The sequence below is a fragment of the Oreochromis niloticus genome, linkage group LG6 (assembly GCF_001858045.2).
Source record: "Oreochromis niloticus isolate F11D_XX linkage group LG6, O_niloticus_UMD_NMBU, whole genome shotgun sequence".
NCBI classification, from domain to species: domain Eukaryota; kingdom Metazoa; phylum Chordata; class Actinopteri; order Cichliformes; family Cichlidae; genus Oreochromis; species Oreochromis niloticus.
Genome location: NC_031971.2, coordinates 28,515,180 through 28,532,639, shown reverse-complemented (window position 1 = coordinate 28,532,639; position 17,460 = coordinate 28,515,180). Strand labels below are relative to the sequence as shown.

At 38.1% G+C, this 17,460-nt stretch overlaps 1 protein-coding gene across 1 annotated transcript in view; it reads left to right on the top strand.

The window, feature by feature from the left end:
- Window positions 1–17,460, top strand: part of helz (helicase with zinc finger) — a 51,311-nt gene that overhangs the window by 6,572 nt on the left and 27,279 nt on the right. The window contains exons 7-16 of the mRNA XM_003458320.5: window positions 390–465; window positions 1,419–1,617; window positions 2,119–2,226; window positions 2,591–2,732; window positions 5,231–5,386; window positions 5,543–5,813; window positions 7,322–7,448; window positions 7,598–7,810; window positions 8,987–9,117; window positions 15,681–15,860. Coding sequence (XP_003458368.1) covers window positions 390–465; window positions 1,419–1,617; window positions 2,119–2,226; window positions 2,591–2,732; window positions 5,231–5,386; window positions 5,543–5,813; window positions 7,322–7,448; window positions 7,598–7,810; window positions 8,987–9,117; window positions 15,681–15,860 — 1,603 coding nt within the window. The remainder of the gene's footprint in view (window positions 1–389; window positions 466–1,418; window positions 1,618–2,118; window positions 2,227–2,590; window positions 2,733–5,230; window positions 5,387–5,542; window positions 5,814–7,321; window positions 7,449–7,597; window positions 7,811–8,986; window positions 9,118–15,680; window positions 15,861–17,460) is intronic.

Genomic DNA, 17,460 nt, shown 5'->3' with positions numbered 1-17,460 from the left:
GATGAAAATATGAATGCACATTTTTCATTTAGATTATGAAATTCCTGCTCCAATTATATTTGAGTTTAAAGGCAGATCTTTTAAACAGTTTTAAGTATTTAGGCTGTGATTTGTAGCTGTCTCTCTCAGACACACTGAAGGACAACAGACAAACTTAAAAATAAGAACTGACAGTGTATAAATTTAAACTTAAATGTCTCTTAATAGAAGACCAGCTTGTTTTTAAAAATGGAAAATTTTAAAAGCTGAGTTGCAACAGTCATTAAGGCGATGCCCAGCAGTAGCAACAATCCCAGCATAGTTTCTCTAGAAATTGTATAATCTAGTTAGCATTAATGGTTACACTTTTTGTCAGTCTTACATTGACCACCCTTCTTATACATTGACAGAGGTCCAAGATGGCTGGCGGTTCCGACCACCTCCGAGAGGAGTCACGAGCAGTGAGGAGTACACCCTTTGTAAAAGGTAATACAAATTGTGTAATTATTTACAAATATTCCTTACTTCTTATAAATTTGTATTTCTTTTGGTGTGTTACTGGGGTTATAAAAGCAAATACATGTAATAAATTGTAAGGAAGAATTTATGATGGATAACGCGTAAAGAAGACGAAAAAGTGTTGACTATTAGTTACTAAATAGTGGAAACAGGGTGGGATTAAATAAGTTTATGCTTCTTCCTACTGCTTTTTGAACACGTAAGTTATTTATAATTATTACTGTTTTGTTTTACTTTTGCTTTACTTTTGCTTTACTTTTGTTTTGCTTTGTTTGTCTTTTTTTCTCTGTTATACTATTTTGTCATGTATCTCACACTAAATGTTGCAAGGAAAAGTATGCCATGACTTATGGTTATGTTTATGTGACTAACAGGCATTTGATCTCATCACACTGAGACTTCAGAATTTGTAATGGTAGTTAGTTCTGTGAAATTGTATTTTCACTTTTGATCTGTTTACACCAAAGGGGTCTCTTTCACAAAAAATTATATATTTCAGAGTTTTGTGGTTGATAATGTTTTGTATAAAATTAACCAAATTTGAAATATTTCTTCCATTCAGAAGTAGCTGTTATTTGGTGGGCAGTACCAATAATATACTTAATAAAGACATGCAAAATTTAAACCTTAAAACTATGAACATTTCCCAGGTTAGAAGTCTTTGAAGTACATGAGGGGTGGGATGAGATGGGATGTGCATTTTTCAGTCTGCACGTCTTAAAAGGTAGAGGAGATGGGCACATGAAATTTTCAACTACATTGTGTCACAGTCGATGTACCAACCAGCATCACAAAACATGATGAGGAAGCATATTATACATTAGGAACAAGAACCGCTGAGTATTCTGAAACATTTTGTGAAGTAAAAGTTACTTGAACTAACTTGGAACCACCTGAGCATACTTTTTATTTCCCTTTAGGTACTTGGAGCAGGGCCTGTGTCGGTATGGGGCCCAGTGTACATCCGCTCATTCGCAAGAGGAGCTTATGGAGTGGCAGAAGCGCTATGCTTCACGCCTCATCCGCCTCAAACAGCAGCAGGAGAGTAAACACTTCACCGAAAACTACATGGAGACCTTAATAGAGAAGTGGATGAACTCCCTTTCTCCAGAGAAAGTGGTAAGTGACATTGTAGTTCATGCAAGCTCAAAAGTGGCACAGTGAGATAAAAGTGAAAATGCTGTGCGAACGTGAATGTGTTCACTGCTATTCGGAACCATTCTAACATGTATTCTGATTAAAAGGCTCTGCAGTTTCTATATATGTATCTACTATATAAATCTCTCAAATTTACTACACGTTACCAGGATAGTACCTTATTTACAGATGCATCGATACAAAAGCTTTGAATGTCCTAATGGACACCCCTCCCCCAGTGGGTATTAACACAGCTATTAACAGATATATGACCATCTATTTCACTTCTTAATTATGATTTATTACTGAAAACCATGAATTGCCTCCACCACATTTAAGATGTCTAACAAGGACAATGCATATTCTTGAAAGTTTCACAGCTCTGTTGTCTACACGGTGGAATGGAAAATGGTGGCAAAGATTGTTTTCTTTAGGGGTGTCAGTGATGGTATGTAACTAACCATGGTATTTTATTTCTTCTAGCTAAGTGACTGTTTAGAAGGAGTGAATGTAGAGACCACCTCTAGCCTCTCTGTCACCGTCACCACCAAAAAATCCTCCCACTCCTGGGTCTTCTCCTTGTTGTGCAAGGTAGGATGAAGCATTGAGTGTTGTCTGACCTGATCGTTTGTCATTGTGGAGGAGGAACATGAGGGCCATATGTGGTGATTTGGGTGGCTAAACAGCACAATGTTAAATTACATTTTGTTTGTTTATCAACATTAATTCACTTACAGTTGAGTGTGATAGTTTTTCCACCTTTTGATGTCATTAACAGTTGCACTGGTTACTCTCTGCTCTTTTTCACTCTGTGTGTGTTTAAAAGGACAAAAGAATCACATTGTGTTGTTGCTGTTATCCCAAAACCCATAGTCTGTGCTCCTTGGATACTTGGTATATTAACCATCTGTTAATTTTGTGAAGGTCCTGATTATCTTCCCATTGCTCTGTACAGCCGCCTAGAAAGCTGTACCGGATTGCTCTCCTCTATGATGCCCACCGACCACACTTCTTCATCACAGGCGTGTCAGCTGGAGAGCGGCTTCAAGGTGTTCCCAAAGGCTGCCAAGAGTGGACTCCGGGGGAGGAGACAGCAGGTGGGTCATAAATCTTTCTGCATGTTATGGTCAAACATGAGATATCAGGAGATTTTTATTTTCAAATGTATTTTTCCAGCTTCATAAGGTTTCTGATTCCATTTTGTCTGTATAAATTGTATGTGTCACATTTGCATGTTTCATATAATCAAAAAATGTTAATGTTAGACAAGAATAGCCCAAGTAAATACAAAATGCTGATTTTTTTTTTTTTTTTTTTTTTTTTTTTTATAAAAATGATGATTTCAATTATTAAGGTAAAAATGGCCAACCAAAGTCACCTGGTCCTGTGTGGAAAATTTTCTAGGCAAAAATCACTGCTGACCCTGTTTCGGTTTCTTTTTTCCCACCCCCTCCTCTCACCAAACCACCCATATAATTTCCTCAGTCGCCTCTTCCCCCTCCTCTATTACCAGTTGCTCCATCTATGACTTTCCAACAGTCTCGGGTCATGTCGACTGAATCCAGTGAAAAGGCCCAAAAAACTGTGTTGGGTTTATTTTATATTTTTATTTCTTTGCCACTTCCCTCATTGCCGTGTTTCAAAAATGCTGCTTTTAATTTTCGTGAATGACACAGTCTAATGAATCGCAGAGTGACACCACTGACCAGTCAATCAGTGGCATGCAGTGTTTTGACATAACATTTTTGGATCGTCTTGGATAACTTTGGAGCCCCAATCCAACCTTGGCTATTAAGTGAGAAGGAGAAAAGTGTGCAGGGGGATCCCTCAGTGGTCTTATGGTGATTAGAGTATCGGTCTTGCAGACTATAGTTTATGCAGCTGCAGAACAGTGTCTCCAGTGGTGTGCAGCTCAACAGTAAGTTGGACTGGAAGAGCTATATGGAGGCAATGTACAGTAATAAGGGACAAAGATAACTTTATTCCCTTAAGATGTTAAGGGCATTTAACATCTGCCAGCCCTTCCTGTGCAGTGTCTACTCTATAGTGGTGGCCAGTGCTCTGTTTTTTGATGCGGCCTGCTGGGGAGCACAGTTAACAAACTTATAAAGAAGAGTGACTCTATGGTTGGGTGTAAACTTTAGGGAGTCCAGCAGGTGGTGGAGAGAAAAAGACTTGAAGTTGGAATCGGTTATGATCAAGCCTGTACACTTACTCCATGCCCCGGAGGTTATCAATAGTAGAACCTTCAAAAACTGACTGCACCAAAGTGCAAGTCTGAGCACCTCAGGAGGTCCTTTATACCAGCTGCTATGAAGCTGTTTGATGCATAATGATGATATCCAAACGTGGATAAAATCATATTTGCACATTACTTATTGGCTGTTTTATTTATTTGTATATTATCAACTTCTAGGAATTACTATTGTTTTGCTGTTTGTGATTTGTGGTCTTATGGCTGTGTCGAAGCTGCCATGGCAATGTAATTTCTTGTAAAGGATTAACGAAGGATCTTTGAGTGGGCCAGAATTCCTCCAGTGTGACGTAAAAGACTCATTTCCAGTTACCGCAAGCGCTTGATTGCCAACAGCCAGTTATTAGCTTTAGATCACATAATCATTAATTGCATTTTTTTTTTTTTTGATGCAATACAAATTTTTTTTAATCTGAAACCTCTGACAAATATGCAAAATGATAAGGAAAGGGGCAAATACTAGCACTGTACATACATTAGTCAATGCCTTGTGTGACAGAGCTACCACAAGTGTTTCACATTATATAAACTTATTAGTCCTTTTATAGGTATTGACAAGCTTAAACATGGAGAAGTCCAAAAAGTTTAATTTATATTTTCTAATATTTCAAAACTTCTAAGTTAACAAGCAAAAATAATTTCATTTATCTTTGTTTATTTTCATTGACTTATAAACTCGAATATGCCAAACTGTCTGTTCTTTTAATTATTGTGGTTTAGTAACAGTGCAAATGGACAAATAGTGCAGTTCTTAATCAGAAGAGTACGTTTACAAGAAATTGTAAACAAAGTTGCCAGCAGTGCTAAGGGGGAAAATTCCATTAGCTGACTAGCCAGGTTGCACCCCTAGATCTGTATGGCTCCTATGAGTTGTGTTGTTGTTTTTTGTTTTTGTTTGTTTGTTTGTTTGTTTTGTTTGGGGTTTTTTATATAGGCCAGAGGCTTGCTAGCTGACAAGCTCGGGTAAAATTGTGTGTATTGTGTGGGAGATATCTCTGACAGTGAAGATTCAAATATTCAAATTATTCTAAAAGTCTGGTTGTTCTTGTTAGCGTGATCTCTATGCTGTGTTTGTGTACTCCTTGGATTCTCAGTCTGCCACCTTAGGCAGCTTTTACCATGCTGTGCTGCTTATATAGTTGTTGTGGGGGTTTTGACCTCCAAAAATATCTATATTTTAAAACGTGGGTAGAGACTGTATATCAGTGGTGCATAAATATGTATTCCTTGTATTAAATCTATATTCTATTGTATGTATTAAATTTATGTGGTTAGCTCTTTCTTTATACAGCACAGTGGAGTGCTAGTTCAAATGTACTTAAAAGTTTGCTCTTCTCACAGTGGCAGCAGACAATGGCCTGGACCACTGTGTCTACAAGGTCGCAGTGGGTTTCAGCACAGAGATCTTTGGTACCTTCCGACAGACCATTGTTTTTGACTTTGGTTCAGAACCTGTGCTAATGCAGCGGATCATGGTGGATGCTGCCTCTATTGAAGGTATGCTTTAAAACAAGCATCAATGCATAGAAAAGTCTGTTGCCTCTTATTAGTGTTTCAAGATGATACTTGGATAAAAATTTCCAGATTTTGTAAAAAGTCGCAAAAAAGTAGCAATTAATGCTTTGACCCATTTTGCTGTTCTTTGTTCTCTAGACTTGGAGCACCTGTTGGCAGCCAGACAGCAACTCTTGATGACTGCGAAACGCTGGGACTCATCCTGTAAAACCATTGTTGAATTCAGTCCCAATGAGACGATGGCTGAACTGGAGCGCAGCCTCCTTTCCCGCTATCAGATACCTCTATCAGCTGACCAGCTCTTCACCCAGTCAGTCCTTGACAAGACTCTGACCAAAGACAACTACCAGGCCCGACTGCACGATCTGCTCTACATAGAAGAGATTGCACAGTACAAAGAAGTTAGCAAGTGAGTACATACATATTGAAGGTTTCTTAATTCTGCTGTACAGTGCAAATAAAAAACATTTATATGAAATTTGAACATAAAACTTTGATTGGAAAGTTTATTTTACAAATGGATAAAATCAAATGCGACACAGTATCTAAAAGTACAGAACAGTGAGTTTTATACCATATTATGCACTAATGTTCCCATATATATTACATGTGCACTGCCTAAACGTACAAAATATATTAAAAAGAAATGTATATACCAATATAGATTTTTTTTTCTTCTTTTTTCTCAATTCTGAGCACTATCAAGTCTTTTGCTATTAAATGGCGAACCACCACAAGGTGTCAGACTTAACCTTTACTATATGCTTGCTCTATGCATGTGTGAGAGGGAGGGTGTGTTTCTCACAGACAGCTTTACTAAAAGTGCTAGTGCCATTTAATAATGGCTTTGAGGTAGCTGAAAAGAAACTGGTTTACCCTTTGTTTGCCAGTTGAAATAAGCATGCTGCTGATAAGTTGAAACACAGTGTAAACCCTCATTCAGTGAAACAAGTACAGTAGAGCATCCATAGCTCACAGGACATAATGGCCATTTAAAACACTGAGTTTCAAGACTGTGTCGTTTGAATAATGGGTGCCTTTCTATTGTTATGGCTCATATTCAAAGGGCTTTTAATCTCCAGTATTTTCAAACTGCTTATGAATAATCTGTTTTTTGCCAGATTCACATGCTTGGGTCATTCATTTTTATCTGGAGTAATTTACTTAAGTCTTTCTGTTACAGTAATTTAACATTTCCAAACTGTCTATATTTCTTCCGTTTTGAGAGAGGCACATTCCTTGTACCTGGGAGGAAAAAAGGCATCAGCTGATTATCTAAAAATAAAAATTGAGCAAGTAGAACCAGTGCAGAGTTTTTGTCCTGTTTGATTATCTGGCAAAATCGCTGATTCAAAACCATAAAAATAACCTTCTAAGACTCCCTTTGGTTGTGTAACATCACTGGTTTGCTAATACACTATGTGTCAGTCATCTGTCACAAGTTCATCACATAATATTAGTTCTTGTTTCATCACGTGAGAGAGTCACTCATAAACAATCCAGGACTGAACTTTATTTTTCCCCTTTTCCCAAAAGACCTTGAATTTCAATAAACATGTACATGGATACATTTTGTGCCAATGGTTGTTTTTCTTTCAAGAACCTTCTTGAATGTTTTTGCTGATGTATTTAGTTGGCCTTGTACTCTGATGTTTAGATGGTTTTAAACATCACATAATTATGTGAATATATTGCAAAATGCTCTGTATTCACAAAACAAAACAGGCGAAACAAAACAGTTCGTTTTGTTTTCTCTAAAAGTTAAATTCACCACAGCATTCATTATGGCAATGACATGTTTGATTAATATATTTCAGTATAATGGCTTTTGTCATTTTGGGGGGTTTATTTTTTTTGCTTTTTAAATGGACTATTCAGGATAAAAGTGTGCAACCCATGTCTGTGTTTGTCCCACAGGTTTAACATCAAGGTGAACCTGCAGCTGGTCACTAGCTTTATGCTGACTGGCATTTCTGTTGGAGCAAAGTATGCTCAGAATGGACAGCTTTTTGCACGCTTCAAACTCAATGAAACACTTTCTGAGGTAAGTTGTCTAACTCTAATTTCAGCTACCATACTGCTTTCCACCTTGTTTTTTTGCCGTTTCACTCTTAGTACTACTTAGTGGCACTGTATACCAGGAACGTCTGTAAGCTAGCTATCTTGAACGGTGATTTCTGTTTTGAACACCAGGACACACTGGCTGGGCGGCTAGTGATGACCAAGGTAAATTCAGTTCTGCTGCTACCTTTGGGCCGTGAAGCGGTCAACAGCCAGCCGCCTCCTGGAGTTAAAGAGCGTGTTTATGAGGCTGTGATTGAGGAGAAGACTAAGGATTACATCTTTCTAAGGATCTGCAAGGACTGCTGCGAGGAACTCGGGCTGCAGCCTGACAGAGAACTACAGGTATGGTGAACCACACTTCATGTGCTTAGACAGGTGGCATCACCTACATTAAATAAGGTTTGGTGAGGGCTGGTAAATGCTCTCTTTATAAAGCATACTTTTTCCCATGTGCAGCCTGAGAACATCATTCTTATGTGGATTTTCTAACCTTGAAAATTTGAATGAAAGGTTCACTGCTTAATTATCGTTTTGGCAAATGGTTGCAGAGGTTTCAAGGAAAATGTGTCTGTGTTGTGCATCCATGTCAACACTGATGGAATTGTTTTGCGCATAGGAAATTTATTTTTGCAATAATACTACCTTCACCAGCCTCAGCTTGTTATTTTGCTTGTTCCCCCCAAGCCTGAATGTCGTCAGGGGAAACAAGACACTGTGTTAATGGTTATCAAAACAACCCCTCATTCTATCACTGTGGGAGCATAATCTTCTTTTTCTTCTGCATATGCTTCTCCTGCCTGCTTATGTGCTACAATTCCATTACCCTGTCTCCTCTCTGGGTTCTTATTCCACACAGCCTTTGAGCTCTTGAATGTCTCAGGCTTTCTGTACTCTTGTACTCTTTGTTTGTTTCATGCTTAAGCTTTCATGCTTTTTTTTGTAAATGGTTTTAGATGTTTTCATTTGACTAATAAAAAGTGGATATATAGTGCAGTGCAAGCATGTCTTTTCAGACTGTTAATTAGACTTGCTCTGTCATAAGTGTTGCAGGTGGCTTTCTTCCAAGCTCTAGCAATTTTTGAGAGGATTAAGAGAATGGGATGCAGTGAATTTTAGTTAAATCTTAGTTTTGAATGGACAAGAATGTCCAGCTCCATAGCAACTGCACAGACTGTGGACTTGATTTGTTGGTTTAGATGGTCATTTTATCTGAGCACTTGTGTATATTAATATTTAAAATGTCCTCACAGATGCAGACTTTTGCAATGTGATGCAATTCATTGCATCCATAAAATAAATTATTTTATTTAAAAAAAAGAAAAAAAAAGTAAATTCACATCATGAAAGAGAATCATGTGCAGAAGCTTTAAACAAAAAGATGCACACAAATACCTTACTGAACAAATTTAATGGAATTATCGTTATTTTATTTGTTTTTTAAATTTTGTATGATTTCTTGGCATGGATGGATGGAGACAATTGTGTTGATAAACAAGCTCTCTGTGTTGTGTCTGCCAGGTGGAGCTCCAGTTCCAGCTGAACAGACTGCCACTCTGTGAGATGCATTATGCCCTGGATCGCATCAAAGATAATACCATCCTTTTCCCTGATGTTAGCCTTGTCCCTACTATCCCCTGGAGTCCCAACAGGTGTGTACTCCACCATCTACACAATGTCACACACATAAGAACACGCTTGATGCATTCATTTTTATGATAATGCACTGATTGTTAGTGCACTAAAATTAAATCAGCAGGAACTCGGAGACACAAAAGTTACATATAAATAAATAATTGGCATCAAAGGAAATTTTACTTTGTACACATGGCAGGCTGCTTTATGTTGCTTTTATACTGGAGATATGACTGGCAGATATTTGATGTAGTAAAGGCTACATCTACTTTAATGTTGTTTAAAAGGAGGGAAGATATTTGCATGCAGCTTTTGCATTCAGATGCAGCTAATCCTAAACACATTTATTATAACTCTTTTAATACGTCCACATCCCTATAGTTTGACAGATACTCTTACAGAGGGGTCACCACACCAAATCAAAAGTTAAATGAAGACTTCTCCTACTTTTAGCCATTTGGAAATGCTCACAGCTGCCTAAGCTTTGAATTTCTCTGGTGACAGGTGAGGGAAGTCAGACAGTAATCTTTATTGACAAGAGCAAAAGTCAAATATAATCCCTGTGGTTGTCATAGCTGCTGCTTTATCTGAGCTCCATAATAGGATTCGTGTGGATTTTTGTTTTAATTGGAATTTGGATGAACGTGGGTTTTTGATTAAAGAAGGACCAAGAGGTGAATTTGGCTTTAGTTTAAAAGCACACTTTCTTTATGGTAGGTTTTTGTGTTTTAACATCAGCTCCATGGTGCAAACATTTGTGAAACCTTTGGAAATACCAGGATTTTTGCATTGATTACTCAAAAGTATGGCCTGACGTTTATGTGAGTCCCATTATAGAGAGTCACAATCTGGCTTAACAGTAATTTAGAATTTAGAAGTCTCTGTACTAATGAGTTCATTAAACACTACTTGCAGCCAGGCATTTAAGTTAACGAGCTCATATTAGATGTTGATGTGTTGATGTGGCAGCTCTTTCCTTATTAAGGAAGTCATCATATGAATTTTGGTGATGTCTACTATATTCAAAAAGATTTATTGGTGTGAACTATGCCTTCAAGAAAAACAACTTTCAAGGAACCTTAACAGGATGCTATGGCATGATCAAACTGTTCAATCAAGATGAAACTATAACAGTTTATTGTTGAGCAGTTATTAGAGAAATCTAATGGAGGTGCTAGAGGAGGTTCTGCAAGTCGGATAGTTTAAGGCTTCACTCAGTCAGTTACTTACAGGGATTACTTGGTGTATTCAATTTAGCTTTTGATACATACAACTGTGTATTATTAGTTTAGACAAATTGGGGTTTGTTTTTTTTTTTTTTTTAAATTTCATTGAAACTTAGACATTTTATGCATAATCTTTTCAGAAATTCATTCAAGTAAAGTGGTTCAGATTCTTATCTTTTAACTCAAAGTGTGGATAAACCCATATTAGTGTATTAGTGGTGCATTTAAACCTGATTTTTTTTCTTCTTTTTTTTTTTGTGTCTCTTACTAAACCTCTTGCTAACTTTAGTTAGTCTTGGTAAGAGTTTATAATACTAAATACAGACTTTGGTGCGTAGTAAGGTTGGGTGATAACTAAAATTTTTCCAACCGACATTCATCAGTCCAATAAATGACGATAGGCAATATATTCGTGCAGGTGACTTTTGGTGACTTTTTGATTGACAAGCTCCGGAAAAGCTTTTCACCAGCAGAATATCCAAAGTGATTTGACTAAAATGGTTAAATATGAAAAAGACAGCCCCAGGTGGACACTGTGCACTCTGGCTATATCTAAATATCTGTCAAGGAAATGATGTTGTTTCATACCATGGAAAAGGAGTCATTTGTCGCACTCTGAAGAGCATGCATTTGCTCACAGCTGGAAAAGGGTGCCGTTTTTTGTGTGTGTGTGTGTGTGTGTGTGTGTGTGTGTGTGTGTGTGTGTGTGTGTGTGTGTGTGTGTGTGTGTGTGTGTGTGTGTGTGTGTGTGTGTGTGTGTGTGTGTGGACTGCTTCTCTTAGCTTCAACCAACATTATTAGCAGACTTACTAATGGGAAAATGAATAAATCGCTCTTGTAAAAACAATCGGTGAAAGGCTCAGTCTATGATCGATGGTCGATAAATTCGTCCAGTTGTCCAACTTTAGTGTGTTGTTTGCCAGGTACTCTGACTTCCTCCCACAGTCCAAAAACATGCATGGAGTTAGATTAATTGGTGATTCTAAATGTACTGTAGGTTTGAATGTTAGCATAAATGGTTGTCCATCTACGTGTTAGGCCTTGCAACAGATGGGCAACCAGTATAGGGTGTACCCTGCCTTCCGCCCTGTAACAACTGGGATAAAGCATACTCCATTGTAACCTTGAATTGAATAACGATGGATGAATGCTTTGTGGTTTGAAGTATAAAATCACGGTTTTCATTTTATCCATGATCATCATATTCATGGATGTAAGCAAGATTGCTGAAGTGAAATCTGTACACACTGGTCAGATCAGACTGCTCAAACACAGAGGAGTGAATGTAACTGTTAAACATCAGTGAACAACCATGTTGTGTAATCCTCTCCACTCCGATACTCAAGATGATGATGTTTAGCACTAAGTAGTCAGGAGTTTAATGATGCAGTGTTGGTACTGCAGTGTTTCCCACAGATTTAGATTCTGTTTGTATCAGAGGAGGATGCATACATGCGGGACAGATATTTTATTTGCCAAATACTGAAAAATAACTAAGCAGTTAAAGCAGCTGATTCTTCAGTGGCTCTGCAATCCTGCAGATGAACTCCACCTCCCACCTTCTCTGATTGGAGCTGCCAAGGACAGTACTTGTTCCGCTCTGCAGGCTTGGTAAATTTTGCTTAGTGACATATGAACTCTGACCCTTGCTATTCTGCCAGCTGTAGTCCAAGATGATGGAGTTGGAACATGTCCAAAAGCTGAACAAGAAACCCACTTGTAAGCATCCTATTGACATTGTAGATATGTGAAGGGAAGCGTTGGGACTACCTGTTTAGCAGCAACTTGACTTTTAAAATAAGAGGAAGTGCGATGTCCACTAAGAAGTTTATAGGAGTTAAAAATCACAGATTTATTTTTTTCTTTTGTCATTTGTGAAATACGGAAAATTGATTCATGAGATGTATTTGGTAGCTTGCCTAACTCGTGTATATACACTATTTTGCCGAAAGTATTTGCTCGTCTCCCTTTTAATCCACGGATTTTTATATATTATCGGCCCACCCTTTACAGAAGAATTGAAGCTGGTATAGCTGCAAAGGTTTTCCACAATGTTAGGAGTGTGTTTATGGGAAATTTTGACCATTCTTCCAGAAGTGCATTTGTGAGGCCTGACAGCACTCTCCACTCTGATTCATCCCAAAGGTGTTCTGTTGGCTTGAGGTCAGGACTTTGTGCAGGCCAGTCAAGTTCTTCCACATAAAACTTGCTCATCCATGTCTTTGTGGACCTTGTTTTCGCTGGTATGCAGTCCTGTTGGAATAGGAAAGGGCCATCCCCAGAACTATTCCCACAAAGTTGGAAGCATGAAATTGTCCAAAATGTCTTCGTATGCTTGAAGCATAAGGAGTTTCTTTTACTGGAACTATTGGGGTTAAACCCGATTCCTGATAACAACTCCACACCATAAACCGCCCTCCACCAAATTTTACACTTGACAAAGTGCTGTTCTTCTGGCAACCGCCAAACCCAGACCCGTTTATTAGATTACCAGACGTCGAGTGTGATTCTTCACTTCTCTAGAGTCCAGTGGCGCTGTGCTTTATACCACCACATCAAAGCTTTGCTTTGTGCTTGATTATTTTAGGGTTGCTGCTGATCAGCCATAGAAACCCATTCCATGAAGCTCTCTGCACACTTGAGCTAATTTGGTGGTCACATAAAGTTTAGAGGTCCTTAGCAATTGACCTTAGTGACCTCCATGCACTGAGCCTCAGCTGTGCGCCCTGCTGTGTTTTTACGAAGCCTACCACTTTGTTGTAGAACCACTAACAGTTGACTGAGGAATATTTGGTAACGAGGAAATTTTGCTACTCTACATGTTGCACAGTAAGCATCCTATCATGGTACCACGCTGGAATTCACTGAGCTCCCAAGAGCAGCTGATTCTTTCAAATGTTTGTAGAAGCAGTCTGCGTATAGCTGCTTGGTTATATACACTGTAGATATGGAATGATTGGAACACCTGAATTCAATGATTTAGATGAGTGAGTGGATACTTTTGGCAAAATAGTGCATGTGTGAGGAAAGAAAGTATCAAGTACGAATTTTAGAGTTCACCCTAAATTTTTACCACACTAACAAGGGGAAAGGTCTAGTTTGGGACAACAAGAACCAACATTTTCAAAACCCTAAGGATATGCAATGACTGTTTGCACTATGAATAAAGTTTTACTTTTGCCTTTGCACAAAAAGAAGCAATGCAAGATAAACATCAAATGGCTTTTTCAGTTGTACCCTAGTCCAATGTGTTGACACATTTATTTGATCAAATGCTTCTTCCATTACAAATTGCTTACCTTTAATAAGTCAGATGTTTTGATTTATAATAAATGGTCTACTTTGACTGTCAGCGATTGACATGTCCTAATTATTTATATCAAGGTAAGGTATGAAGGAAACAAAACAAAATGCTTGTATAGAAAGTCTTGTTGGGATTCAAGAGTTGAAGCTGTTCGTAACTCGTGGAATATTCCTTAATTTTATGCATCCCCTTTTGTTACTCACACACACTTGTGCAAATGCTGAGATTGCTCTCATTCCCCCAATTACAGCATCTCTCAGCTGGAGTTCAATCAATTGACTCTGGGGGATTCACAGCTTTAGACGAAGCAGTCACCATAATGATGACAGTGATGCTTGGAGACATGCACGCATGCTACATTTACAGTAATTCACGAGTATCAAATCACATATGTGAATCATTTTCTCCTACCTTTGTCTTGTTTAACACACAAATCACAACTGCTTAGTTGTGAATATTTACTGGTCATCCTAAAATTACATGGAATTTGAAAAGTTATGTTTGTTGCACATTTATAGAAATGCATTCAGACACGTTCTGTACCATGTTTCCTCTGGAGAGCTAGTTTCATGCAGTTGTGAAATTTGCATGAAATATGACTTAATTTGACCTGGCCATCAGACACATTAGCATGTCTTAGTTTGTCTAATACTGTAAATGTCCAATGGGTCAACTTCATAACACAACACAAAATGATCAAAAAGAGAAATGTGCAGGGTGTTTAGTTTTTCCTTTTTAAAGTTTTAACTGTCGTCCTGAGACCCAGCCTATTCATTATGTCCTCTGTAGTGGACAAAAACAGTTAAACTGAAAGATGCTACTTTTTTTCTCCCTCCATTCTCAGGAGGATATGGGCAAACTTTGGGTCACCTGCACATAACAACTACATGAGGTTTTATGATATCCCATGCTAAATCCATAGATATTAGCATGGAATTTATCTCCGTTTGCAGCAATAACGGCTTCGACTCTTCTGAGTTGGCTCTCAAAATTTTGGAATTTGTCTGTGTGAATTATTGACCATTTATCCAGAAACCCCTTAGTGAAGTCAGACACTAATGCTTGACAAGAAGCCCTGGCTCACTATCTTGTTTCTAGCTTACCCTAACAGTGTTTGGTAGGGTTGAGGTCTGCACTTTTTGCAAGTCAGTCAAGTGCTTTCACACCAAACTAGTCTAGCTGTGCCTTATGGACCTTAATTTGTGCACTAGGGCACAGTCATGCTGAAACAGAAAAGACCCTTCAATAAAATGATTTCAAAGTTGAAAGTATTGAATTGTCCAGTATGTCTTAATAAGCGGAATCAATATCAATTCCCTTCACTGGAGCTGATGGGCCCAGGCAATCTCCTCCAAAAAATAACCACATAGGATTATTCCCCCTCTGCCAAACTTGATAGTTTGGTGAAGGTGACGTGGAGATCAGTCCCAGACTTGTCCGGCAGACTGCTAGATGAAGTCGTGACAGAGTGCTTTACACTTTTCTGTGCTTGGTATTGTTCTTGGTGATGCAAGACTTAAATGCAGCTGCTTGTCCATGAAAATCCATATCATGAAGCTTCTGGTATCCTATTACAATACCACACTCAAATTCATTGTGCTCTTTGGAATGACCCATTCTTTCCCAAATGTTTGTAAAGGCAGGCTATATGGCTAAGTGTTTCATTTTTTGCTTTTACACACCTGTAGCAGTCGGATTGAAAAAAACAAAACAAAAAAAAACAACATTCAAATGTACATTTCTTACCCCCTTTCTCACCCATTTCTTTCCCTTTCTCATCTGCCCCTCATCTTCCATACTCCCCTTTACGATCCACTCATATTTATATAGTTATTTCCATAACAACAAGATTGTTTCATTCTACATGTCATCTTTTTATCTTATTTTTAGTGGGACATAGACAAAATAATTACACAGGCGTACTGCCTTTTTATATTCACAAGAAATCTTTGTTTATAATGCTGTATTTTACTTGAATGCTTGAGTTTGAAATTTTTATAACAGTTGATTTAGTCATCAAACAATGCCTCCATCCTCTTTCCGCCCTCAGGCAGTGGGATGAGCAGTTGGATCCTCGTCTGAATGCCAAACAGAAAGAGGCCATCCTGGCCATCACCACACCCATCTCTATCCCTTTGCCCCCCATTCTTATCATTGGGCCCTATGGTACCGGCAAGACCTTCACCCTGGCACAGGCTGTAAAGCACATCCTCCGCCAAGACCACAGCAGGTTTGTGATTGTTTTATCTTCTTTTCTGTTTGTTTACATGTTGATTTTTCAAGATACATTGAATCATTTTTAACAGATAGGATTCCGCCCACCCCAGATCACTGATATAATATCAGCTTCTTTTGTAATTGTGAATGAATGTTTATGAAATCTTCTAAATGTAATGTTTACAATGATAGATGGAGCACTTTTTTTGTTTCAACCTGTAGTTGTGAAGTGCCAAGTAGATAGTCGCTAGTTTTCAATAACATTTGAGTTACATTAGCTAAATAATTCATGACTAATAACAGGTATTACATTGGTTGCCATACCAGCAGTAACCACCAGATGATGGAAAGCTAAGATAAGCAGGCTATAATTTGAATAACACAACAGGACTGTATTTTTACTCCACTTTCACTGTGAAATTATAGAAATGCTATCACATCTGTGGGTAAAATTAACCTAAGATGAATGGTGCATAATTAAAGGCACAGCTAAATGAATATACAAATGAATAAAATATCTTTTTTGTGTTCAGTACAGCAGAGCTATTTATAAAAGCAGGCACTGGTGTCATTTACAAAATGTCCAAACTAAATGATGTTTTAACAATGAAATATGAGATGAGATCTTTTTTCCCTACATCTTACGTTTAATCTTTGTTTAACATTTGTCATTGAGTAAGTTTCCTCTGCTTCATCACTGGATAAAAGACAAACTTGATAAACATTATTGAAATACTACAAATAAATGGTTTCAATCACCATCATAGAAATATAATTAGCAACCTTGATCTCACAAGCAGTCGTTTTTGCAGATTACTGATACTCCCTGCTATGTATCATAAAGTGTCAATGAGGTATTTATAGGGAAATTTAAAAGGGAAATGCGGATGTGAATCAAGTTAATATCACTTATAAATGCATTAAATAGTAGGGGAGCTCAGTCAAAAGAAATGACAGATGTATCCTGGGGCTGGGCTGTGCAGTGGTCTCCGTTTTCGTTTCAGTGGCAGTCACTGCCTTGGGTTTGACCTTTTTAAAGTTGAGAAATCACAGTGCTATAAAGTGTCAAGCTGTGGTGTGTGTCTGTGCGTGTGTTGGAGCCTGTGTTGTGCTGTGTAGTTGTCTATGGTTTGTATTGTCTTGGCCATATCACTCGAAGGCAAACTCTGCTGGTCATTTGGATGAATTTGTGTCAATGTGTGGTTGATGCACATGGTTAGTCTGATTGCAACACATTTTCAGGGCCAGAATGGAAGTCCGTGCCAACTATAATGTGATCAATCAAGCTATGTCACTTCAGTGGCCCACACAGTGTTGTATAACAACAAAACAGTGTATGATTTTCTTCCATTGGCATTTTTCATCATTAGTAAGCTCCCTCACTGTGTAGATACCCACAGGAAATTTTGCAATTTCCCGTGTTAGAAGCAAACCGATGTAGCACAAGCACATAAATGGTTCCCTGGTCTTTATGAAAAATGAATGTAATATCTCGGACAGTGTCCCCTAACAAAAGTTACCATTTTGGTTTTTAATAAGGAAGACCAGGATGTGTATGTGTAATGTAAGAGAGAAAACAGCCTTGGAAAATGTGTAGCAATGTAATATTCATT